Source organism: Notolepis coatsorum (assembly GCF_963971535.1).
Source record: "Notolepis coatsorum genome assembly, chromosome: 2".
NCBI lineage: Eukaryota > Metazoa > Chordata > Actinopteri > Aulopiformes > Paralepididae > Notolepis > Notolepis coatsorum.
In genome coordinates, this window is record NC_140166.1 from 334115 (window position 1) to 362031 (window position 27917).

A 27917-nucleotide genomic window follows, 5' to 3' on the forward strand; every position below is an offset into this window, starting at 1 on the left:
CATCGCAACATTGACTGAGTGGAATCCCTTTCTATTCACATAACTGCATTTGTGATGGAGCTTTGACAGCTACAGTAACAGTCTATTGCTCAATCCATCTCCAATATCACGATGGACCGTGCCGGTGGCAAAGACCCGAGGGTGGAGAGGACTTGAATGAATTCCATCATCATATTTATATGTTGTGTCTGTCCACTATGTTTGTTACTTTGTTATTCCCCCCCCCCTATCTATGTAAAGCGACCTTGGGTCTCTTGAAAGGCGCTATATAAAATGAAGCTATTATTATTATAATTATTATTATTATTATTATTATTATTATTATTATTATTATTATTATTATTATTATTATTATTATTGTTATTGTTATTGTTATTGTTATTATTATTATCACATCTGTGCGGGAGCTCACAAATAGACTGTTAGTCTCAGTGAAGTTTCAACGGAGGTCATCTATTCTAACCAACAAATTGAAGTAGAAAGCATTTCGTGACCAATCTTATTTAGAAACATGACACACAAAATAATTTGCTTTTTATTTGAAACAATATTTAATCGCGTTTGGAGGTTGGTGTTTTGCGTTTGCCCCCCCGTGCCAAACAAGCAGGCCAACCTCTTGTTCACGTGTGAGCCCGTTATAATTACACTACTGTCACTATTTTACAATGAACTATAATGAATTACGGGTCATACAGAAGTTGAACACGCCAGTGTTGAAACTAATGCACGGAAGCTTATTTCCGCGTTGAAACTAATGCATGAACTGAGCAGCGCATATGCCGTAGTAACGATATTCTACCACTGGGCGTCAGCTAAGCATGCTCAGAGCTGTGCGTACACATAAGCACGAAGTCAAGTTCAAGTTGAAATTGATGAATCCCACACTTTGCTTAGAAATGGTTGTACGCACAGGTGAAGCACATATCTGTGCGTAAGTCACGTTGATGAATGAGGGCCCTGGTCTATCCCTTAAAATAAAAAAAGTGTTCACTTTAACTTTTTAGTACTTAAGTACATTTAAAAGTAGAAACTTTTTGACTTTTACTCAAGTGTGTTTTTAGCCAGATACTCTGACTTTTACTTGAGTAAGATTTTGAGACGGTACCCATACTTTCACTTAAGTATAATGTCTGGGTGCTTTTTACACCCCTGCATCTTAGGAGTAGTATGGCAATGTAATTATTAGCTTATATTATTCATATTGTGCAACATTGGCGTTTGTAGACGGTCTCACTGGAATTCTGTTGCTAGGGAACAATTTGGACCAAATTATATCTCCTGTCGACTATTTATAGTTCATATAAACTATTTATAGATAGTTTCACTGGAATCCTGTACTACTATCTACTAGTACTACTGTAGGAAATATCTCTTGGAAACATTGGGCCTCATTTATCAAGCAAAACAAACATAAACATGTATGGCCCAATAGTTTATCACCTTTTACACATATGGGAATGTTGATAAATGACGCCCAGTTGTGAATGACAAAGGAACGTGTTGAGTCACACTAGAAATGCTGTGCAGGGTAGTGCTGTATGCAGATTAACCCTTTCACTACCACACTACAACCGTCTGTAGTGGGATAGTAAAGGGTTAACCCTAACTAACCTTACTGTCATGCACTTGTCCTAATAAACTAACCTACACTGTAGCACTCAACACTTTGATGAACATTGTTACTCAGCTGATAGAGTTGTGCCCTTCCTGCTGTCTTGTTGTACAAAACTTGTAAGTCGCTTTGGATAAAAGCGTCAGCTAAATGACTAAATGTAAATGTAGTGAAAGGGTTAACCCTTTTGCAGTGTGGCAGTGAAAGGGTTAACCTGCTGTATTGTCGCAGTGAAAGGGTTAACCGTTTGTTAGTGTGGCTGTGGCAGTGAAAGGGTTAAGAACAGTATTTCTTCTGCTATTTCTTTCATACACCTTTATTCCACTGTGTTATCAACATCAATAGTGTGAGTGTAGAGTACCTCAGACAAATAACTATATACACTAAGTATCTTTTCAAAGGAATAATGTTTTCAAACATTATTATCTAAAAATGTTAAGTTAGAGTGTTGTGTTCATTCATAGTTAAAGACAGTAGAGGTTGAGTGCTTTATTATCTAAAGATGGTAAGTTAGAGTGTTGTGTTCATTCATAGTTAAAGACAGTAGAGGTTGAGTGCTTTATTATCTAAAGATGGTAAGTTAGAGTTTTGTGTTCATTCATAGTTAAAGACAGTAGAGGTTGAGTACTTTATTATCTAAAGATGGTAAGTTAGAGTGTTGTGTTCATTCATAGTTAAAGACAGTAGAGGTTGAGTGCTTTATTATCTAAAGATGGTAAGTTAGAGTGTTGTGTTCATTCATAGTTAAAGACAGTAGAGGTACTTTACTATCTAAAGATGGTAAGTTAGTGGTGTGTTCATTCATAGTTAAAGACAGTAGAGGTACTTTATTATCTAAAGATGGTAAGTTAGAGTGTTGTGTTCATTCATAGTTAAAGACAGTAGAGGTACTTTATTATCTAAAGATGGTAAGTTAGAGTGTTGTGTTCATTCATAGTTAAAGACAGTAGAGGTTGAGTGCTTTATTATCTAAAGATGGTAAGTTAGAGTGTTGTGTTCATTCATAGTTAAAGACAGTAGAGGTTGAGTGCTTTATTATCTAAAGATGGTAAGTTAGAGTGTTGTGTTCATTCATAGTTAAAGACAGTAGAGGTTGAGTACTTTATTATCTAAAGATGGTAAGTTAGAGTGTTGTGTTCATTCATAGTTAAAGACAGTAGATGTTGAGTACTTTATTATCTAAAAATGGTAAGTTAGAGTGTTGTGTTCATTCATAGTTAAAGACAGTAGAGGTACTTTATTATCTAAAGATGGTAAGTTAGAGTGTTGTGTTCATTCATAGTTAAAGACAGTAGAGGTTGAGTACTTTATTATCTAAAGATGGTAAGTTATGGTGTTGTGTTCACTCATAGTTAAAGAGAGTAGAGGTTGAGTACTTTATTATCTAAATATGGTAAGATAGAGTGTTGTGTTCATTCATAGTTAAAGACAGTAGAGGTTGAGTACTTTATTATCTAAAGATGGTGAGTTAGTGTTGTGTTCATTCATAGTTAAAGACAGTAGAGGTTGAGTACTTTATTATCTAAATATGGTAAGATAGAGTGTTGTGTTCATTCATAGTTAAAGAGAGTAGAGGTTGAGTACTTTATTATCTAAAGATGGTAAGATAGAGTGTTGTGTTCATTCATAGTTAAAGACAGTAGAGGTTGAGTACTTTATTATCTAAAGATGGTGAGTTAGTGTTGTGTTCATTCATAGTTAAAGACAGTAGAGGTTGAGTACTTTATTATCTAAATATGGTAAGATAGAGTGTTGTGTTCATTCATAGTTAAAGAGAGTAGAGGTTGAGTACTTTATTATCTAAAGATGGTAAGTTAGAGTGTTGTGTTCATTCATAGTTAAAGAGAGTAGAGGTTGAGTACTTTATTATCTAAATATGGTAAGATAGAGTGTTGTGTTCATTCATAGTTAAAGACAGTAGAGGTTGAGTACTTTATTATCTTAAGATGGTAAGATAGAGTGTTGTGTTCATTCATAGTTAAAGACAGTAGAGGTTGAGTACTTTATTATCTAAATATGGTAAGATAGTGTTGTGTTCATTCATAGTTAAAGACAGTAGAGGTTGAGTACTTTATTATCTAAAGATGGTAAGTTAGAGTGTTGTGTTCATTCATAGTTAAAGACAGTAGAGGTACTTTATTATCTAAAGATGGTAAGTTAGAGTGTTGTGTTCATTCATAGTTAAAGACAGTAGAGGTTGAGTACTTTATTATATAAAGATGGTAAGATAGAGTGTTGTGTTCATTCATAGTTAAAGACTGTAGAGGTTGAGTACTTTATTATCTTAAGATGGTAAGTTAGAGTGTTGTGTTCATTCATAGTTAAAGACAGTAGAGGTACTTTATTATCTAAAGATGGTAAGTTAGAGTGTTGTGTTCATTCATAGTTAAAGACAGTAGAGGTTGAGTGCTTTATTATCTAAAGCGTGTCCCGACTCATTGTTTCCGATTGGTGGATGTTCAACCTTCAAGCCTGGCTGGATATTTAAATGATGCCAGTAAAAAATGTATTCCGAAGAAACTATTTGTGTGCGCGCCAAAACACCTGCTTGTCCACATCCTCTGCCTGAATGAAAATGTTGCTGGTCTATAGAGAGAATCTGTATGTAAAATCTATAGTACTCCTGTGTTTTTTTGTACACACTATAGAGTGCGCCATTGGAGGTTGTTGCTGTGTTCTCTCTCTGCCTCGTTTTCCCACTTCGACCTTGCTTCTGGTGAGTCTTTTGGAAGACTATTTTTCTATGAATTGATATCCTCGTTTTTGCCCTGGACTTACTGCATTCGTCTGTTTTTTGTGTGTTTCCTCAAACACTGAAGAATTGTTGATTGTTTTGTTACTGGACGAACGTGAACTGAACAGATGTTTTCCCCCCTAAATGAACGTAATTGAGAACGCGTTCATTCTCAGCGCTGTATAACGGCGTTCAAAAGTGCGTTCATTCTCAGCACTATATTATAATGGCGTTCAAAGGTGTGCCAGATTTCATATGCCTTTCAGCCGAAAACCCAGTTAAAACACACCGTAAACAGGCTTTAAAATAATGCTGAAAACGGGCGGCTATGTGGCGTAGTGGGCAAGGCGCTCGCCACGAAATCTGGAGACGCTGGGCTCGCCTGTTCGAGCCCAGCGCTCCACATTTGCTTTCAGTTTAGCTGGTCGTCCGTACTAATACACATTGGCCGTATTAGGGGGTGGGAAACTGATGGGTGGGGATCGGGCGTTGTGGACAGCGACTCCTACAGGTCGGTTGGTGCGCCTGCGCAGTAGAATCAGGAAGTGTCGGGGGCAGCGTGAGCCTCCCACGCGTTACTCCTCGCCACTGAGAGATCGAGCTGTGCAGGTGAATAGATGCGACTGCTGTTACCTCAAGTACCGGAGGGGACTTGTGCTATGTATGACTTAGTCCACATTGCAGCCGGCTTGTGGGAGGCAAGAAACAGCGTTCGTGACAGGGGAGGGTTGAATTGGATGATACGAAATTGGGATGGGAGAAAATATAGAAAAATGGGAGAAAAAGTGGATACAAAAAAAAAATGCTGAAAACCACACAATCTGGCAACCGCTCTGGGCGGGGCTTCGGGGAGTCTTGTAGTAGAGCAGCAGCACTCGCACTTTCAGAAGGCGCTGCACTCGCTCAGAGTCAGACTCTACGACGTCGGTGTATGAGCATTTAAAAGAGTTTTAGTTAAATTCAGTAAATGTTTTGCACTTTGAATATTGAACTTTGAGGTACAACCTTAGTTTCATACCTCAGCCTGGTTCCTACCTTGTGTTGTGTTAGTACAGAGTTATGTCGGCACATGTTTATATGTTATATGTTTGCACAATGACTACTTTCACTTTTGGTACTTTAAGTATATTTAGATTATTATACTTAATAAAGACCATTCAAGCACCAGGTTTTTCCTCATGTTTTTGAAAATATACTGTAGAGATGAAAGCTGCAGCTGCTACTAGTGTGGACTGAATGGGCGGCAGCAAAGCGTTATGGAAATGCCAGTATTCTGTGGTTCTATTATGGGTTGTGGCAATACATTTGAAAAATAATAGCTTGCAGCAACGTATTGAAAAAAGAACTATAAACTATAAATTAGTTCATTTTTGAAACCATGAACTTTAGTTCAAAATTTAGAATTTTGAACTATGAACTGAACTAGTTCATTTTAAAATTTGTGAACTGTGAACTGAACTAGTTCATGTAGAAAGTGAACTTTCCCAACACTGCAAACCATAACATTAGTAGTAGTAGTAGTAGTAGTAGTAGTAGTAGTAGTAGTAGTAGTAGTAGTAGTAGTAGTAGTAGTAGTAATAGTAGTAGTAATAGTAATAATAGTAGTAGTAGTAATAGTAATAGTAGTAGTAGTAGTAGTAGTAATAGTAGTAATAGTAGTAGTAATAGTAGTATTACTAGTAGTAGTAGTAGTAGTAGTAGTAGTAGTAGTAGTAGTAGTAGTAGTAGTAGTAGTAATAGTAGTAGTAGTAATAGTAGTAGTAGTAGTAATAGTACTAAAACAAAAAAAGAAATCATAGTTCAAAAGAGGCTCCTAAACGACAAGGCTGAATCAAAGTTCATTGATCTTATCAGACTACATTAACCACACAATCATGACAGCTCTCTAAATGAAATGGTAGAAAATCTCAATAATGCGCTGTCATCTGTATTAAATTCTGTCGCCCCACTAAAAACGAAAAAGAAGAAAACCAGAACCTGGTTGAACTATAATACGGTCAACAAAGAAAAAAGGAAATGTCGTGCAGCGGAGCGAAAATGGAGAAAAACAAAAACCACCATATGCTGTGATATATACAAAGATGCTTTAACGATAGGTTATGTAGATAACCTAGTTATATTAGTATTGGCTGAGCGTCCCGCTCTGAGCCTTATGAGATATCCCTATCTCCTATGATACCTATTGTATCTCCCACGAACAAAAAAAACTACATGCACCCCACCTGTATGGGACTCCGCCCCCATGGTGGCACCGCCCATATAGCAGTGACTCTGGTCACCACACATCCTTCCTCGCCAAAAAAACCCGTCCCAGGAAAAGATTCCTCAAGAGGGAACTCAGGGCCGCGCAGAGCGGGACGCTCAGCCAATACTAATATAACTAGGTTATCTACATAACCTATCGTTATATGCCGTATTTGCTATCGCGTCCCGCTCTGAGCCTTATGAGATATGGGGAAGAGCGGACGGGAAGCCCGACAAATGTACCCCCTGAGGACCCGTAAGCCCACATCAAGGGGTGCGGGGAACCCTGTCACCCCATCCTCCCTAACGAAGGGGAGGCGCAGTCAACTCCACCTGAAATGCGAACAAGAGGGAAACTAGAACCCCTTGAATAATAATAATAATGGATTGGATTTATATAGCGCTCTTCTCTGACTGACTGTTGCTCTGACTCAGAGCGCTTCACAGAGTCCATTATTCGTTCATACACAGTCATACCGGTGGTGGTAAGCTACAATTGCAGCCAGAGCTGCCCTGAGGCAGACTCACGGAAGCGTGGCGAATAATCAACGCCTACGGCCCCTCCGACCACCACCAACATTCATTCACATGCATACACATTCATACGAGGCAAGTAGGTTAAGTGTCTTGCCCAAGGACACAACGGCAATGGGATGGACATGGGCTTGAGCGGGATTCGAACCACCAACCCTTCGATCATTGGACGCCCCGCTCTACCCCTGAGCCACGCCGCCCCACAACACACCGTACAGGCGGAACCACGTGTGACTCAACACACTGTGGCCCATACCCATACACTCCTGCTACCCGACCAAAGGACGGGAAGCAGGAAAGGCCACAGACCCCAGAACCGCCTGGGAGACAAAACCCCCGGTCATGTCCATGAGGTAAAACCTTACAAAGGGGCCCGGGGAGGACCATGAAGCTGCAGCACAGATGTCCTCCACCGAGGCCCCACCCAGGAGAGCGGCAGAGGCAGCCACCCCACGAGTGGAGTGCGCCCTGATGCCCCCAGGGGGATCCTGCCCAGCCAACGTGTAGCAGAGGGTAATACCCTCGCACAACCAATGGGACAGGCGCTGCCCCGACAGTGCCTTACCAGCACGAGCCCCACCGTAACAGACAAAAAGCTGGTCGGTAACCCTGAAATCCTGAGTACGGCTGAGGTAAATCCCCAAGCACGGACTGGACATGACAGGTGAAGGCCCGCATCTAACCCACTAGTGTGAGGAGGAGGACGAAACGCCTGAACCACAATATCCCGGGAGCGGAAGGAACTCCGGATATTCTTAGGCACGAAAGCAGGATTAGGTCGCAGAGTGACACCGCAATCGGTCCGAAAAGACAGGCACTCTGGACGTACCGAGAGAGCACAGAGCTCACCTACGCGTTTAGTGGAAGTGACAGCCAGAAGGAACGCGGTCTTGAAGGACAGCTGTCCCAACGGCGCCTGCTCGAGCGGCTCAAACGGGGCCAAGGACAACCGACCGAGGACCAATTGAAGATCCCAAGTCGGAGCCAAGGAGCGTTGCACCGGCTTAACGCGTCGAGCGCCAAGCAGGAAACGCTTCACAAGAGGGTGGCTGAACAAGACATCCCCTCAAACCCCTCATGATAGGAGGATATAGCTGCTGCATATACCCTCACCGTCGAAGCCGACAGTCTATCAAGGAGAGACTGGAGGTAACTAAGGACAGCATCCAGGGGGCAGGAGACTGAGTCCCGGCCCCCCGCCTTACACCACACTTGGAACATACGTCATCTGCCCGCATAAGCGCGACAGTGGAGGGAGCATGCGCATTCCAGATGGTAACACCATCAGGATCAAGAACCTGCGCCCCTCAACGTACCCGTCCCAACAACTGACCTAACAGATGTATGGGGAAGAATCCCTGGCGGCACGGCATCGGTCCCAGACCTGCCTGGCCATGTCCAGACGTAATCCTCACCCGTCAGGATGAGGGCCGCCCCGCGACAGTACACCTGCACCCACATTCTCCCTGCCGGGGATGTGGGGAGCCCTCAGGCTGCGCAGATGGAGGACGCCCATAGCCAGCCGCCCGCCGCCTGGTGCAGACAGGGGGAGCGTACTCCTCCCTGTCTGTCGATACACGACACTGACGTCGTATCGTCCGTCCTGATCAACACCATTTGTGGACCAGAAGGACCGCTTTCAACACCAACACATTGAACGTAGCGCAGACCGGGCAGCATGGTTTGCCAGCTGCCCCCTACTGCGTTGGCCCGACGCGTCACCAGCGAGGGAGGCGTCGGTGAAAACGCGACGTGAGACAGCGCCGTAACCGTCCTAGGACGGAACCTCCCGAGCGTGTTGACAACACGCTCTGAGATGGATGCCCATAGCCCTCCAACCGTTGACTGGGAAAAGGAATACTCTACATCCAGTCTACAGCAACCCCAGGCTGGTAGAGACCTGCCTGGTACGAGACCTGACGATCCACCTTGACCGCGAAGGACCAGAACGTCATCAGGGCAGAACACTCCGTAACCCCGGACGACGCAGAGGCCCCAGTGCGGCCTCCACGCACTTGGTGAAGATGCGGGGAGCCAGAGAAAACCGAACGGCAGCCTCTGGTACTCATACGCTAACCCTGCAAAGGAAGCGTAGGTAAGCCCTAGGATGGAAGATCGGGGATGCGCATACGCATCCTACAGGTCTATGGAGGAGAACCAGACCCCCACCTGACAGTGTTCAACAGGTAGGAGACGATCCAAAAAATGCTGAACCTTCCCATGGGACAGGTCCAGCCTGGGTCTTACACCCCTCCCTCCCGACTTCTCGGCAGAGAACACCGGGAGGAGAACGCCACGACGATGGCTTGCTTCGTCCACAGAGATTGGATCTCGTTGACCAGAGCTGTCACAGCTGGAGACCCCGACAATAGGGTCTGTACCAAACCTGAAAACGGGTGGGGTTGTGTAAACACAAGTCCCCGCCTCAGCGTTCTCTCCATCCACCTCGACATATGGTACTGCCGTAGTCATATGTGACGACACTCCCAACGCACCCGCCGTCACGTGGCGCAGGTCCGCTAGGAACTGTAGATAGTTGGCCCGGTCCCCCCGCTGTGCGTAGCCAAACCTGGAACCGTGCGAGGAGCGCGTTCCGTGTCGGAACACCTGACCTTGACACCACCCACGAGGCAATCGCACCCAAGGGGGAACCCCGACAGAAAGGGCCGGTCTGATACGGGGGGCTTCCGATGAAAAAAGCCCCCCCACTGAACACCCCTCCAGAACATGCTGAAGGAGTTGTTCTGCAGCCGGACATGCAAGGTGTAAGGCCCCCATGGGTTCCTACACACCGTAGCCCTGCAGTGATATTACTACCACCCCAAATCATGTGAGCTGCGACCACTTGCCAATATTTCAGGAGTGGGAGGCACCAACATGATACCTGGCCTGGCAAAGGCGAGGCCGGGGAAGCCCGCACTGTGTGCCTCAAAAGGTTTCGAGCCCCCCTGCTGACAACACTTAAGTTGACAGACGTAACACCAGGCTCAACCAACACAGATCAAGGTGTGGGAGCCGCTTGACAGCACAACATTCTCACGGACAGACCCAGGCTCAGCCATAAACTGGGTGTCAGCCCCTGTCCCCATGAGAAGCGAAAAGGGGGGCCGCCCGCGCATCAACGAAGGCACGCGGCCCGCAGCCAAAGGAAACAATCAGAGCCCACTTCTTCCGCTGGTGTTGGGGAAGGGAGCGATCGGAGAGCGGGCTGCTCGCGGCAGGACGGTGACGGCTTGTTTGTTCAAGCCGAACCCATCCTACATGGCCGATCCCTCGGCCGCCAAGGCTGTCGGCCTTGTGGACACCTGTCGAATCGATGCCCAGGATACCTCTGGCGGGGGAAAAACATGGCCGCCTGTCGAGGGCCCCATCATCGCCGCTGACGAGGCCGTGCTCTCTCTTCTTCTGGCTGCGCGGTGTGAGGCGGTGTAGGGCCTAGGACAATACCGCTTGCGCTCCAGCAGAAGACCAAAAATCCCCTGCGGAGAGGGGAACCCTGAGCGGTTATAGCTTGCGGCTGGGTCAAAGCTAATAACGTCAACAACCTCGCGCGATGTGTCGACGTCGGCTGGCCCTCAAGGCCCCTCCACCAGACACCATTTTTTTAATAGAAAAAAACAGCAATTCGAACACAGTTCTAATCGTTGCCAATTCCATACCGTGGCGGTACAAGCCTTAACAGCCCACCAGCCACTCGCCAGGCCGACCCACCCATGGCGTCGGCCGGGCGGGGCATTGTTTCAATATGTCAAAAACAAAAGACTGATGTTAACACGGAGCACCAGTGGTGATTGCAAACAGCAACCTCCACTGTGGTGTGCACCATGAAAAGGTTAAATGAATAAAAGAACTAAACCACAAAATACTGTAGAATGAGCAAACCCATACACACAAAGTTAAGGGGAGACGGACCAGAGCGAACTAGTCCCGCCTTCATTCCAAATATTCACAACAGGACACCAGCCCTAGTTTAGCCCATTTACCAAAAAAGGTAAACAAAGCCCCCCCCCTGCACTACTCCCCCAGTATACCGATTGACCGTCAGTATGAATGGTTGAGAGGAGAGAAAACTGTAGCAAGACAGACCTTCTCATAGCAGAGTGACAAAACGAAACAATAGCCCACTACACAGGGCCGCCTCAGGGGGTGGGGGGCCTCGCGTCTAAAAACGCACAGGGCCTCACATTTCTCCCAGGCGGCCCTGCCCTTATACTACTGCAGCTTAGCGCGAGGCGATGTGGGACCCAAAACAACAATTGCCTGCACACAGACACGCAACATGTTTACCATGTCGGCTGGACCCATAGCCCCACTACCCGACGCCAACCCATATGGGAACACCGTTCAACAAACCCTGCCGGAACACAAGGTAACATACCTGGCTAGGAACCTTGCCACGGCCTACCCTGTTGTCAACCCATTTACCCGAAAAAAGGTAAATAGGACTCAACCCACAACAGCTACCGACTGACCTTCATTGATGAACCGAGCAAGAGGAGGGAGAGTGACAACATCTCACGGCGGAGACATTAGAACAGCGTAGCAATTAGCAGTAGTAATAGCATGCGGCATTAGCGATAGCATGTAGCATAGCATTAGATGTTTTAGCAGCACGCCCAAGACAGCTTGGAAACCGTTCCCTCCAGTGAACGTTCACCAAACCATCCTGCCCCCGGCGCCAACACACAACACGGTTGTGTAACAAAACAAACCAGCATTACTAACACTAATACCCATGCCTGAAAGACACAGGGCCTACCTGAGTACAAGCTGGCCCGACAGCCAGTCTTGTACAGCTGAACCTCGATGTGCTGTCATCAACGAGGAACATCAACATAGGCCAGTCGTGTCGCCGAAAACATGCGTCGAAGATGCCAGGGGCCAGCAACCTCCGGTAAGCCCTCAACATTACGAACCTTCCTTAATCTTTTCATCCTACTAGTTATCGTATGGTGCACGCATCCAAGTACGCTGGGACGAAAATAGAGGAAGGATGTGTGGTGACCAGAGTCACTGCTATATGGGCGGTGCCACCATGGGGGCGGAGCCCCATACAGGTGGGGTGCATGTAGTTTTTTTGTTCGTGGGAGATACAATAGGTATCATAGGAGATAGGGATATCTCATAAGGCTCAGAGCGGGACGCGATAGCAAATACGGCATATAACTGCTTATAATAAAACCATCCGCTTAGCAAGGAAATACTACTTCTCTAAAATCATTACAGAAAACGCTGAAAACTCCAGAATCCTTTTTTCCACTATTAATGTACTACTCAACTCTGCCCCTACACCTCCTCAGTCATCAACGGTTAAGTGTGAAGAACTTGCACTATTCTTTAACAACAAAACCTTGATCAGGGCCAGAATTACTCATGATGGAAATAAAGCTGATTGCAGCAAACCGTGCAATGTAACCATGAGAAGATTCACATGCATCACATTAGATGTACTCTGCAAAACTGTCTCAGAATGTAACTCCTCCACCTCAGACATTGACCCTATACCTACAGCTTTCTTCAAACGGGTGTTTAATAGTGTTTCAAGCCCTGTGCTAGATATCATAAACACTTCCCTTAGAACTGGTATTTTCCCAGATGCCTTTAAAACAGCAGTTGTAAAGCCATTACTAAAAAAACCTAACTTGGATAGTAATGTAATGGCAAATTATCGTCCAATATCCAACCTACCATTCATTAGTAAAGTACTTGAAAAGATAGTTTCAGTTCAAATAAATTCCTTTCTTGAAGAAAACAACATCTTAGAAGAATTTCAGTCGGGATTCAGAAAATATCATAGCACTGAAACTGCCCTCACCAAAATAATCAGTGACCTCAGGCTAAACTCTGACGAGAATAAGATCTCCATCCTTATCCTGCTAGATCTCAGTGCAGCATTTGATACAATCGATCACGATATTCTAATCGATCGTCTTGAAAACCATGTCGGTTTCTCAGAACATGTGCTAGGCTGGTTTAAAACATACATCAGAGGGAGGAAATTCTATGTTAAACTAGGAGATCACATGTCTGATATATACGACAACAACTATGGAGTTGCTTAGGTCCTTTACTCTTCTCCCTTTACATGTTACCGCTGGGTGATATCATCAGAGAACATAATGTAGATTTCCATAGCTATGCGGATGATACACAACTGTACATATCTGCTGAACCAAATTATACAGCGATTAGCTCCATTACAGACTGCTTACTGGCAATAAATAAATGGACGAGTAAGAACTTCCTGAAACTAAACGAGAACAAAACTGAAATTCTAATTATCGGCCCCAAAACTAAAAAAGAAACATTAATAAAGAACCTGGGAGGACTAACCCCTTGGATCAAATCTGAGGTCACTAGTCTCGGGGTTATCATAGATTCAGAACTGAACTTCAATTCTCATATAAGCAAAGTGACGAAAACATCGTTCTTCCATCTCAGAAATATAGCAAAAGTACGACCATTTATTAATCAGAACGATGCTGAGAAGCTAATTCATGCATTCATATCTAGCCGGTTAGACTACTGTAATGCACTTTTCACAGGTCTCCCTAAGAAAACCACAGAGAGGCTTCAGCTAATCCAAAACTCTGCAGCCGAACTGCTAACTAGAACCAAAAGGAGAGAGCACATTAGTCCAGTCTTAGCTGCTTTACACTGTAACATTTAGAATTGACTTTAAGGTCCTTCTCCTTACATACAAAGCTCTAAATGGACAGGGACCTAGCTACATCGCCAACACTCTAATAAATTACACACCAGCAAGAACACTGCGATCATCAGCTGCTGGACTACTAGAGGCTCCCAGAAACAGTCAAAAGAGGATCGGTAATGCAGCCTTTATCAACTATGCCCCAAAACTGAGGAACAAACTACCCCAAAACATCAGAGAAGCCAACTCGCTAGACATCTTTAAAAGACAGCTTAAAACCTATCTCTTTGCTCAGGCATTTCACTGTGGGGTAATGCAGGCAAATATTTGAAGATAGATATCTGCTACCACCTAGTGGCAAGGGGAAATATTATTATAGAAACATCAGGGATATCCTGACACAAATTGTACTTACCTGCACTATTCTTACCCTGCCTACTTTTATACACTGCCTATCAAATTCATGTGTCGGTTCTATGCTAATTTGATCTCACTACCTCCTACTGTATGCACTGTAATTTTAAGAGAACTATTTTATCACACTTTTTACTTCTTACTGATGACTATTTTTAAACTGAATCATTTAAAACTATTTTTATTTTTATTATTACTGAATCAAACTGTAAAAAGAGAGCCTATTGGGATGCTAGATCCTAATGTGAAACACTGTGATTTACCATACCTTGCTATATTCTTACCCTACCTACTTTCATACACTTCCAATGAAATTCATATGTCAGTTCTATGATGTTAGAGTGATGCTCTGTTGTTGTGAGCGACACACTGCTCTGTTGTTCTATAAGGTAACTTAGAACTGTACTTTGTAAAGAAACTCAAAGTGTTAACTCTTTAAATGCCATGCCTGGTTTTCCATTTTACCGCTTGAATGCCACCATCCGCGCCAATGTTAACGTTAATATCGCCTAATCTATGTTTTAAATTATGGCTATGTGTCTAATCTGCCCATCGCATTATCAAAGACTATGTTCCAGACAGTGCTGTGAAGGCAGATTGTTTTTTTATCGCGTCGTTGCCGTTTCAGAGCAGTTAGAAAAGCCCCCGTTTTGATATAAAAAACAACTCATTCTGGAGCATTCTATGAAAATCGTCTTTTAGTGGAATATTCCACAACGTTGATATTCGTCTGCCTTTTTATGAATCGTTTTCAAATAAACGCTAGATGATCAATATTATATGTGCACGCACGCACATTACGGCCGCGCGCGGACAATCGCCTTGTTGATTTCCTCTCGGACTTTTACAGTGAAAACGAAAGAAGAGATTTCACAAAACAGCTTATAACTTCATCAAAATTACTCTGATTATCCTACCACTGATAACATAGAGTCCTTACCTGACATCAGATGGTATCCAACTGGTATATTCCAATTCCTGATCACCATTCGAAAAAATCGATACGTGTATGGATCCAACGCGACACAGTGGTTCTCCATGATCCGCGGAGATCTGAGGCTCCAGAATGAACTCTAGTAACCCCGGCTGGATCAGTGAACTGGAAAATGTGGAGTACCGGATTTTTTTCCCCATTCATTTTCATTGAGTCCATTCCAAAATCACTTATGTCATCTGGGAGACGACAGGGGGCGCTATTTTCCACAGTGATCACCGGCGCAGCTCGGCAATACTCGGGTAGGCTCGGGTGATGCAATAATTTTTCAGATCGCAAAAAAAATAAAAAATAAAAAATTCCGAGAAATCTCGTGAGTGGCTAGCAACCACCTATAAAAAAACACGAGAAATCTCGTGAGTGGCACTGAAAGAGTTAAGAGCGATGGAAACTCAAAGTACTAAGAGCGATACACTGCTCTGTTGTTATATATTTCTTTTCTTTATTGAACAATCTTATCACACTTTTTACTGTCCGTTCTATCTTATTATTTTTAGCCTATTTTAAACTCAATCAAACCGCACTTTTTTACTCTATCTAATCTATTCTATTTTATTATTTATATTGTTGAAGAACTGTGATTTGCCTAACCTTGCTACCTCTCTATCTCTTTGTATTTACATTTTTAATATTTATGCTCGCTTATGCCTGTATTTTTTACTCTTGTGAAGCACTTTGAACTGCAACCTCTGTATGAAAAGTGCTATACAAATAAAATTATTATTATTATTATTATTATTATTATTATTATTATTATTATTATTATTATTATTATTATTATTATTATTATTATTATTATTATTAATATTATCATAAGTGCATACATTTTAGCATGGGAATTATACCCCCAACCCTGGCAGTGTTAGTGCCTTGCTCTACCCACTGAGCCACACAGGGAATGGAACCCCTAACCCTGGCAGTGTTAGTGCCTTGCTCTAACCACACAGGGAATGGAACCCCTAACCCTGGCCGTGCTCTACCAAGGTACATTTACATTTAGTAATTTAGCTGAACGCTTTTATCCAAGCGACAAGTCAGCAGGAAGGGTACAAAAATAAGGATGCTCGATATTGGCTTTTTTACCGATACCGATATACCGATATTGTCCAACTCTTAATTTCTGATACCGATATCAACCGATACCGATATATGCAGGGTTCCCCCCCCCCCCCCCCCCCCCCCCCAAAAATGGAATAATTTCAGGTAATTAACATTACATATCTCTTGTTGTGGAATTAACACATTATGCATACTTTTGACAATAAATAAAATTAGAATTTGTTCTTACTTGCTTGCCTAGGTAAATAAAGGGTATAGAAATGTAAAAAAAATATATATAAATTTTTTTGAAAACCAATACCGATATTTTCCGATATCACATTTTTATGCCGATATCGGCCGATAATATCGGTAGGCCGATAATATCGGACATCCCTAGTACAAAGTGTTGAAACTTGGGTGCTGCAGTGTTGAGTGCATAGTAGTAGAGACATATTAGTATAGTAGGTAGTAGTAAATAATATAGACAAGGAAGATGAATTAGTGGAAGAGTGCATGATAGTAAAAGACAGTAAGAAGGTTAGTTCAGGGCTTAACTCAGTGGGGGGGGGGGGTGTCGGGGGAGGGGGACCATCGTTTCCGCGGTGTGGCCCGGGAGAGTGGGGTCTTGGATGTTGTGGGGTCGTCGGGCGCGGGGTGGGGTGCTTGGTGACATGGGAGGTAGAGATGTTCCGATACCATTTTTCCCTTTCCGATCCGATTCCGATACCTAAGCTTTGGGTATCGGCCGATACCGATATTTATCCGATACCAGTGCATAAAAAAAAAATTAAAAAAAAATTTATATAAATTATACTTTTTTTTTTTTTTTTTTTTTCAGATACTGTTATACTGTTTTTTAGTAATAACTAGAACGTATGGTATTTATTCAACAACAGGTGATTGTATAGATTTGTATTAGTATCATTAATCAATGAGTATGGGCTGCAGCACTGCAGATATACCCTACTCCAATGATCCACACGGACATTAAACGGTGTTGCACTCGCTACTCAGTGGCTCTGCAGATATACCCTATTCAGTCTGTAAGCTAGTGGCAGACGTTCATGTTGTGATTTTTGATGCAAAATAAATATTCAACATTCTCTTTTGAAACTCCGCCTCAGACTCTTATCCTTTGGCACTTGCTGTACTTTGCTTGCAGGTCTGCAGCCATTATTGCTGGATTATGTGAATAGCACCAACTTTAGACACGGTAACGTTATCAAGCTAAGCTAACTGACCTAGCTCGCCTTCCCGCATCGACATTAAGATAACGTTAGTAATAGTCAGCTAACGCTAGTCCGTAGCTACTTAACTTAAATACAATTCACCGTGGGTGCATTATTGTTGATAGACGGTCACGGACAGTGTTAGGTCCTGGAGAAAGGACAGGCGATCATCTGATTTGATGTAACGTTAAAAGCGGATGTTGTTCCAACTAGCTATCTTTCCAGCTAATGCTATCATAACACCAGCCAAACACATCCCGATTCCCGTCCGAGCTCCCCGTCACACCGCACTGTCGGGGACAATGGAATTTAAGAAAGTGTATCTGCTGTTAAAATGACACAGCATCACACTTTAAAACATGTTCATTTTATAATCCTCACTCTCCGCAGGACTCGGCAGGAGATAAATTACATCATGGGATCGGAGGCTAGAATTTACGTGTACTCGCCGATACCGATACTAGCATTTTAGGCAGTATCGGCGGCATTTCCGATACTAGTATCGGTATCGGAACAACTCTAATGGGAGGTAGCGGGCTTGGCTCGGTGGGGGGGAGTGCCACCCCTCGACCCTCTACTGGGCCTGGCCCAATCATCCTAGCTTAGGATGATTCCAAGGGCCCAGCACTGGGGGGGGGGCCCAATTTTTTTTTTCTTTTTTTTTTTTAACTAGACATCACTCAGGTGTATTATTGATGCTCTCATTGATACTATGTTGTGTGTGTGTGTGTGTGTGTGTGTGTGTGTGTGTGTGTGTGTGTGTGTGTGTGTGTGTGTGTGTGTGTGTGTGTGTGTGTGTGTGTGTGTGTGTGTGTGTGTGTGTGTGAGATATATAGAGAGAGAGGGGGGGCTTTGGTAGACTATTGCATTGGTCCATTCATTGAAGATGAACGCAATGCGACATCCTTTACTAGGCTCACCCACCAACAGTGCAGGTGCTGAACTGCTGATCCGAATGTATAGGTAAAAACCTATTATGCGTTTTCATCAATAAAAAAATTGCCAAAAAGAATTCCGCTCGCGCGCACTACGCGCGCTCGCATTCAATGGGGGCCTACAAATACATTCTTTCATGGGGCCCAGAATCTGGAGCTACACCCCTGGCTCATGTCACCTGCCCCAGAGACTACAGTTGAAAATGTGCCAACCTGGCTAAACTGGCATATTTACAGTAAAATGTTCCTTAACACAATGGCGCCCGACCACGGAGATCTCCGTGTTTCGATTCCACCCGTTGTGAACAGAAGCACGGATATATCGCGATCGACTGGTTGGGCACCACTGCTATAAAGTATAGATTTAGCTGTACAAACAGCCCCACGAATGATTGAAGTGAGATGAACAGACTGAAAACTTTATTTGATTAGATGAAACATGTTGACAAAGTTTTACTTTGCAGTTGAAAAAAGGTAATAAATCGCAATATATCGCAATATTAATATCGCAATACTCAGCATATCGCAATATATTTAGTATCGCAATACTATCGTATCGTGACTCAAGTATGGTGATGGTATGGTATCGTGAGGCCTCTGGTGATCCCCAGCCCTACCTGAAGGTGTCCGCCGCCTCGTCCAGCTGGTCCAGGTGGAAGGCCAGGAGGCCCAGCATGTTGCGGACGGCGTACTGCAGACACCCGGCCTCGGCCTCCAGCTCGGCCCTCAGGCTGTCCTTCCGCAGCTGCGTGTCTCGCCGCCTCAGCTCCTCCGGCCCTGTGTGGTTCCCGTTCAGGTGGAGCTCCAGGTGGAAGTGGCCGGGGATGTAGTCCATGTCCTCGATGAGAGCCTCGATGTCCTCCGCGTCCCCCATGGCGTCTTCCTCCTCCTGCTGAGAGGAGCTACGGAGCCTCCTCCTCTTCCTCCTGCTGAGAGGAGCTACGCAGCCTCCTCCTCTTCCTCCTGCTGAGAGGAGCTACGGAGCCTCCTCCTCTTCCTCCTGCTGAGAGGAGCTACGCAGCCTCCTCCTCTTCCTCCTAAGAGCTACAGTAGAGTGTCCTCCTCTTCTTCCTCCTCTTCCTCCTCCTCTTCCTACGGAGCTACTGTGCAGTCTGTAAAGACAACAGAGGGGTAATGAAGTGTTAATAGATTAAGTCGAATTGAAATCCCATCCATTTTCAATCACTTCTGTGTTCATACTGTATTATGTTTGTATGTGTGTGTATATAAATATATATATATTGTGACAGATCTCCTCCCCCCTCCTCTGGATATGTGAAGGATGGGAGATATGTCCGTCACGGAAGGAGTAGAGTTAATTAGGTAGCGGATTAGTACTGATGGAACACACCTGCACATCATTAGTCCGACTCCAGCCACATCTCACGTGCACACACCCAGTCCCACACACTACATTAACACTAGGTTATTTAAATAGTTTTTTATTGGTTTTTTAAAGGTTCAACAACAGTATATACATACGTACAAACATACATACAATACATGACTACATATAACCGCACAATACCTAAAATAAATGAAAAATAAAGTAGACAAAAATAAAAAAATAAAAATAGTAATAAAATAAAATTACATTGTTCTTATATACGGTTGTCACTTGCCATATAGAAATTGCCTATCTAATAAATCACTGTCTTATGCCTAAGCATCCTCAGCCGGGAATTTTAGATTAAAATAATCCAAAAATGGCTGCCAAACTTGGAAGAATTTCTGGGTAGAGCCCCTGGTGGAGTATTTAAGTCTCTCAAGTTTTAGGTGTGCCATCACATCTTCGACCCAGCGTCGATGTGATGGAGGAATGGCTGACTTCCAATTAAGCAAGATAAGGCGTCTAGCCAACAAAGAGGAGAAGGCCACAGCATCTGATTGAGCGACAGATACCCTAATTTCGCCAGGGAGCACTCCAAAAACTGCAACCACTAGGTTAGAGAGGGTTGAGTGGAGCGGAGTAGGAGTTGGAGTTGTGTTGTTGAGAGAGAGAGATTGAGTATTCAGAGTTGTGACGGTGAGAGGTAGTGAGAGGTGAGGAGAAAGCGAGTAGGTGTTCTTTGTGTACTGGACCCTGGACTGGCTGAGAAACCCCCTTGTGTACTGACCCTGGACCGGACGACTACCCTGAATTGTGAACAATCCCTTTTTGTGTCGGCGAGCCTGTTTTGTGTTTTTGACCACTGGACTGTCTATGACCATTCTCTTGCTTATCAAACTGGATTTTTGCCTTAATTCAATAAATATTCGTATTGATTGATATTGCTCTTGTGTGGACCTTTTGAATTTGTTTGTATTTGAACCGTGACAAGTCTGGTCCCCACCAGGCTCGTCACAATATATATATATTAGTGCTGTCAATAGATTACATTTTTTTTTACTCATTAATCTCACAATTTTCTGTAATTAATCTAGATTAAAAATAGCGTTTTTCTACTTAACCCTTTCACTGCCACACGACAGAAGGTTAACCCTTTACTATCACACAACCGGCTGTTGTGTCGCAGTGAAAGGGTTAACCGTTTTGTGGTGCGGCAGTGAAAGGGTTAAGACCGAAGCTTGTAACAGATATATCATGGAATTCATGTCAAATCAACACAAAGAAAGTATATTTAGATTCAAAGACTATTTTAATAGCTTTCTTTGATCTTTGAATACAGTTTCTCTCCTGTGAAATACAAATGTTCAACAGAACCATCAACATTGACTCAGCTTTAAAGACCTCTCTCTTATATCTGCAGCGCTAACAGAAATAAAAACAACCCAGGCCCGTGTTAAAGTGCAGACTGGCTTAGAGGACGATAATGTCTTGTATGAACTACCAGTGATATAAATCATATTTGTGTTCCATCTTCATGTCAGATGATTTTCAACATTTTTCACTCCATAGATTTTTCACTCCATAGATTAATCTAGATTAATTTATTTGAATGCTTTAAATAATTAAAGTTAATCTCCAAAGTTAAAGCATTAACTTTGACAGCCCTAATATATATATGTATGTATGTATGTACTGTATGAATGTACAGTATGTATAGTATGTATGTAGGTATGAATGTAAATGGTGTTTATAACAGCTTTTATCGAAAGCGCTTTACAATTCTGTTCCTCACGTTCACACGGCGGAGGCGACCACGCAAGGTGCCAACCTGCTCATCAGGGGTTAAGTGTCTTGCTCAAGGACACTTCAACGCGCTGCCTGAGAGGAGCGAGAATCGAACCGGGAACCTTCCAATTACCAGATGACCGTTCTACCTCCTGAGCCACTATCACCCGCCCTGTATCTATGTGCAGTATGTACAGTATGTACAGTATGAATGTATGTATGTATGTATGTACAGTATGTATGTATGTATGTACTGTATGTATGTATGTATGTATGTATGTACTGTATGTATGTATGTACAGTATGTACTGTATGTATGTATGTATGTATGTATGTACAGTATGTACAGTATGTATGTATGTATGTATGTACAGTATGTATGTACAGTATGTACAGTATGCATGTATGTATGTATGTATGTACTGTATGTATGTATGTATGTACAGTATGTACAGTATGTATGTATGTATGTACTGTATGTATGTATGTATGTATGTACAGTATGTACAGTATGTATGTATGTACATTATGTACAGTATGTATGTATGTATGTACAGTATGTACAGTGTGTATGTATGTACAGTATGTATGCATGTATGTACAGTATGTATGTATGTATGTATGTACAGTATGTATGTATGTATGTACAGTATGTATGTATGTATGTATGTACAGTATGTACAGTATGTATGTATGTATGTACAGTATGTATGTACAGTATGTATGTATGTATGTATGTACAGTATGTATGTATGTACAGTATGTATGTATGTATGTATGTACAGTATGTATGTATGTACAGTATGTACAGTATGTATGTATGTATGTACAGTATGTACAGTATGTATGTGTATGTATGGATGTATGTATGTACAGTATGTATGTATGTATGTATGTACAGTATGTACAGTATGTATGTATGTATGTATGTATGTATGTATGTATGTATGTATGTATGTATGTACAGTATGTATGTATGTATGTATGTATGTATGTATGTATGTATATCTTTTATATATTATATTATATATTTGTATTAAGCTTTAGCAGATACAAGCTTTGTAATATAATTCACAGAGCCACTCACTGATGTGCAACTACCTAGGAATATGAATCGGATTATGTATGATATGTAAATATGTACATCTAATTATATCTGATATGTGTGTATCTGGTATGTATCTGTCCGTCTGTCCGTCTGTCTGTCTGTCTGTCTGTCTGTCTGTCTGTCTGTCTGTCTGTCAACATCTTTGCTCAAAGATCCCCTCCATGTAGTAATTCACCTTGTTTTAATTTTAAACGTTTTAAAGATCCTACTCTGAAGACGAGGAAAAATATATTAAGATCCCATACTAACTCCCCCAAATAATAAAGATTTCAACGAGAGTAGGTTAAGATAATAACTCCCCCAAAATAAAGATTTCAAAGAGAGTAGGTTAAGATAATAACTCCCCCAAAATAAAGATTTCAAAGAGAGTAGGTTAAGATAATAACTCCCCCAAAATAAAGATTTCAAAGAGAGTAGTATTGAGCTCCCATACCGATTCCTCCTCATACATCACAAATAGCACTACTGTTACCGTTACTACTACAATAGTATTACAATACAGATTTAAGTTTCAGTTAAAGATTCTAAAATACTCACTGCTACTAATGGTCCCAGTGCCCACTCCAGTGTTGTGACTCACGGTTAATTCCTATGTGCTGGCAGGCTCGAGCTCCGGCTGTTGTCTCCCAGGGAGGGAGAGACAGGTAGAACAGGTTAGGGCAGGAAGAGGGAGCGGCCAGAACATACCATCTATATATGGCTTCTATCCGCTTGTCTAAACACCTCTCTCTCTCTCTCTATCTCTCCTCCTCTCTCCTCCTCCTCTCTCTCTCTCCTCCTCTCTCTCTCTCCTCCTCTCTCTCTCTCTCTCTCTCTCTCTAAATGTACCCCAGTTTATCGCTGTGTGGGGGTGGACTCGAGGTGAATGGTGTGAACTCTGTGCAGTTAATGGTGAGGGGAGCCTGATTGTTCTACAATGTTTATATATTATATATATAAACTATATATATATAATATGAATATCAAAAACTCTCCCATCTCATTCTTCACCTGATAAAAAAACGCAGTACTTAAAAAAAAAAAAAAAAAAGCAGAGATAATCACCTGCTGTCACTTTACATGTCCTGTAAGTGAAACCACAGTCCACCACCAGGGGGCGCCAAGTGCATTGTAATACAGTTTAATTTCCGATTGCATAAACGCTCAAATCAAAAGTATTACACAATTATTAAAACCTTACACGCAAGGAGCAAAACATGGGCCCAGACTTGCACCACTATAAACACAATGTCAGCCTCACACTTTTTGCAAAACAATACACAGTGATTTGCAAAACACTAAACACACTTGCATTACATTAGACACAGAATGTCAAATTAACACACATATGAACCAATTGGCTACAGACAGCCAGCAGGGGCACAAACACATGATTGCTTAATTGTAGATACACAAATCAGCTTTAAGCACTATAAAAATGCAGCAGGTGAGTTCACCTGTCTTCATGACTTTCATGACTTTCAGTTCAAACCAAAGTGTTTTATGACCATCTAACAAGAATACTCAGGTTTGAAACTGTTTGAGTCAATACTTGTATCACCTGCATTAATTTGATCCCTTTTCTCATCCTCTGCATTGGGGAGTGATCTTACGCAGTAGACACAGCAAAGATGGATGTCCAGTCGTGATTCCAGGTTTAGGTGTATTTATTGCTGAAGTTGCAGTGGTATTCCATTAATGCCAGTGTGGGTTCTGTAGGGATTCTATGGTATTCTATATTTATTTGATATTTCTTTCTGCTTCTGGCTGCTGAGCTGCTGAGCTTCTGGTAAGAACGGTGTGCTCGTCCTCACTACCTGTGTCCTAGCTGTCAAATCTAAAACCCACCACCAGGTGTCCAATAATAATATTACAAATAATAATAAATAATATGCCACCATCATAATGGCTCCTACATGTGCTATACAATAAAGTACATTATCATCATTATCATTATTATAAGTCGTAGTAGTAGTAATGTGGGGCTCAAACACACAAGCTTACATTTGTCATGCTCTTACCAACTGAGCTAATCTGACTGTCAAATTGAGTATTTTCTAGATATTTCTATGATAGTAATTCCAAAATGTTGGGCTTGAACTCAAAAGGCTGAGATTAAGTGAAAGATTCTCTATGGACTGGGCTAACTGGGACTCAACTATGAGTTAATGGATGAATGAATGGTCATTGCATTTATAGAGCACTTTTATTTGAGACACTCAAAGTGCTTTCTAATGTAGGGTGGAAATCACCTCCTTCACCCCCACTGTGTACCACCCAACCACTGTGTACCACCCAACCACTGTGTACCACCCAACCACTGTGTACCACCCAACCACTGTGTGCCACCCAACCACTGTGTACCACCCAACCACTGTGTACCACCCAACCACTGTGTACCACCCAACCACTGTGTACCACCCAACCACTGTGTACCACCCAACCACTGTGTGCCACCCAACCACTGTGTACCACCCAACCACTGTGTGCCACCCAACCTTGGCCTACGGCTACGCAGGCTCAAGGGCTGCCATACTCACTGGCACCAACCACACAATGGCTGGAAGGCTCAGGAGACAAGAGGGAGGGGTGATTAGGTGGCCTTGCTTATTTCGTGCTTATTCTGGCTTATTCAACATAAAATAAATGTGGTTTGAATCTACAAAGTTCTCAAACGGTTGAATATCTCACTACAAGTCCACATTAAAAAAATATATACAACAAAAAGAAGCAGAGATAATCACCTGCTGTCACTTTACATGTCCTGTAAGTGAAACCACAGTCCACCACCAGGGGGCACCAAGTGCATTGTAATCCATAGCTGTCAACATTTCGTTTTGAGAAAACGTGCACGTTTTAGCCCCGCCCCTTCTCCTGGCCCCGCCCCCTCAGCCCGCCCCCTCCAACCCGGCCCCGCCCCCTCCCAATGGAGCTGCCTCGTCGCTGCCATCTGCTGGTCAAAACCTGTATGTACCCAGCCATTTCGTTGTAGGGTAAACTTTTCCTACTTAGAGTGTAAATGCTATGTAAATTATGGTTTTGTTGAACATTTGTATTTCACAGGAGAGAAACTGTATTCAAAGAAAGCTATTAAAATAGTCTTTGAATCTAAATATACTTTCTTTGTGTTGATTTTACATTAATTCCATGATTTTACTCAAGTAAATATCTGTTACAAGCTTCGGTTTTATGTAGAAAAATGCTGTTTTTAATCTAGATTAATCTAGATTGATTACAGAAAATTGTGAGATTGATTAGTTAATTTTTTTTATCTATTGGCGGCGCTGGTGTATATATATATATATATATATATATATATAATGTGTGTATATATGTCAGAGAATCAGCCCCTTGCGTCCTTAGTGTAAAGCATATGACATGGTGTATGTTTGTTCATTGATGTGACAGTGTCTGGCAACATACTATTGTTCTTTTTATTTCTTTGTGTTTGTGATTTGTCTTGATGTGTTTGTGAAACTATAAAAGCAATCAATCAATGTATTACCATCGTGTCTTTATACCTTCATCACTGTATGCTGCATATTAATACTACAACTCGTTAAAGCTATACAAAAATACCTATGGTCATTAATTTAGCAGTGGGAATATAATTTTGGAACAGTGTGTGTCTACAGAGAAATGTGAGATAGAAAAAAAGCCAATGCGATTTTGTGTTTTTCCTCAATATCTCTGCAATGCCTGCGAGTTACCAGTAACTGTATTTGTCATACCATGACAATTCACGACAACTTTTAAAACGGATCAATTATTATTTATAAATCGCATTCAGGAAATTGGGCGTCAGAGTGAAGGAGGGGGACGCCGAGGCGCAGAGCAAACGGCTGTTCACCAAGACATTTACACATTCCTTCCTGCATCACATACACAGTAACTTTGTATTGTTTTATCCACAGAAGATTTGCAAACCCTTTGTTCCAGAGACAAAAGCCACAGAGTGGGCAATCAAGAGACACTGGCTAAGTTGATTTGACACCCTCGGTGCCGCATCAGTCTCTCCCCTGAGCTCTGAGCAAATCCGCTCGCTGTTCTGTTCTTATTCTTCTTCGGCTGGCAACCGTCTCCCGGTCTGACTTCCTGTGATAACGGTCTAATCTACACTGCTGCCACCTGTCGTCACGGAGGAGAATTGCACCCATTTTGTAAAAAAATAAATAATAATAATTAGTACAAAATACGTACCAATCCGTGCGCCGTAAAGACGGCGTGCAGAGGGTCGAAATACAGGAGAATCCCGGTAAAACCGTGCGTGTTGACAGCTATGTTGTAATCCAAAGCAGGGTCTGCGGGGCAAATGTGTTACTTTGTTACCGTTATTATTTTTGTTTCCAGATAACTACTATATATTCTATTTGCTCTATTTTGATGCAGTTGAACTATTTTAGATTTTCAAACTACTGTGATGATTACAAGGTATTACAAACACATTAGAACTGAGACAGTGTTATTTACTTGTTACATTTATTACATGAGCAATGTCCAGTACATTATTTGGCCCATGGCCCGCCAGAAAACATGTGGGCAGCCCTGAACTAAAGTGACACTATGTTAACAGAATTCGGCTATAGGGCGACAATAATGTGGTCAAGAGGCATGGTTTCTATCTTGAGCCTGAACTGGCGTGGTTTCTTTTATTCACATGGAAAGAGCAGCAACACAGGTCTTCTCTCAATGAGAGACATGGGGGAGAGAAAGAAGTGGGAGGAGACATCTACTTTTATACTCGCCACATGGTGGTGTACCTGGGTGGCTCCGCCTAGAGCGCCTTCTAGTGGGAACAGATATATATGCAGCTAGACAGTTACTGGTGGAGACAGTTATATATGCAGGTAAACAGTTACTAGTGTAAACAGCCATATATACAGTTAGACAGTTACTAACAATCCTACACAGAACCTCTGACTTCAACACTCCCACTTAGGTTTGCATTAGCATACTGGCTGACTTCTTCGAAAAACATTTGACAAAGGAACTAATATAATCCCAAAAACATCAACAGGGTATGACAGTCAATATCTTCACATTAAACATGACCCTTGCAAATCCCTTCAATTTTTAATTTGAAACAGGTTTCCTCATAGTGTCTACTACTCTGTCGTCCATTGGACAGTAAACCGGTGTCATTCTTTCTTATCTGATGACATACCTGATGAGATGATATTATCTATAATGATATGTTTACATCTATATTGACACATTGGGTTCCTAGCAATCACAATGGTCCCCTGGTTGTCCTCATAAACAACAGTCTCCATATATACACAATGTCCATAATTTTAAACGGTTTTGACAGAACGCCCATTCTTCA

General features: G+C 42.5%; 1 protein-coding gene across 1 annotated transcript in view; it reads right to left on the bottom strand.

Moving 5' to 3' along the window:
• Nucleotides 1-23223, bottom strand: part of ttc22 (tetratricopeptide repeat domain 22) — an 81811-nt gene extending 58588 nt beyond the window's left edge. The window contains exons 1-2 of the mRNA XM_084307590.1: nucleotides 23150-23223; nucleotides 19007-19501 (exon numbers count right to left, since the gene is read on the bottom strand). Coding sequence (XP_084163716.1) covers nucleotides 19007-19263 — 257 coding nt within the window. The 5' untranslated portion in view covers nucleotides 19264-19501; nucleotides 23150-23223. The remainder of the gene's footprint in view (nucleotides 1-19006; nucleotides 19502-23149) is intronic.
• Nucleotides 23224-27917: the final 4694 nt, after the last annotated feature.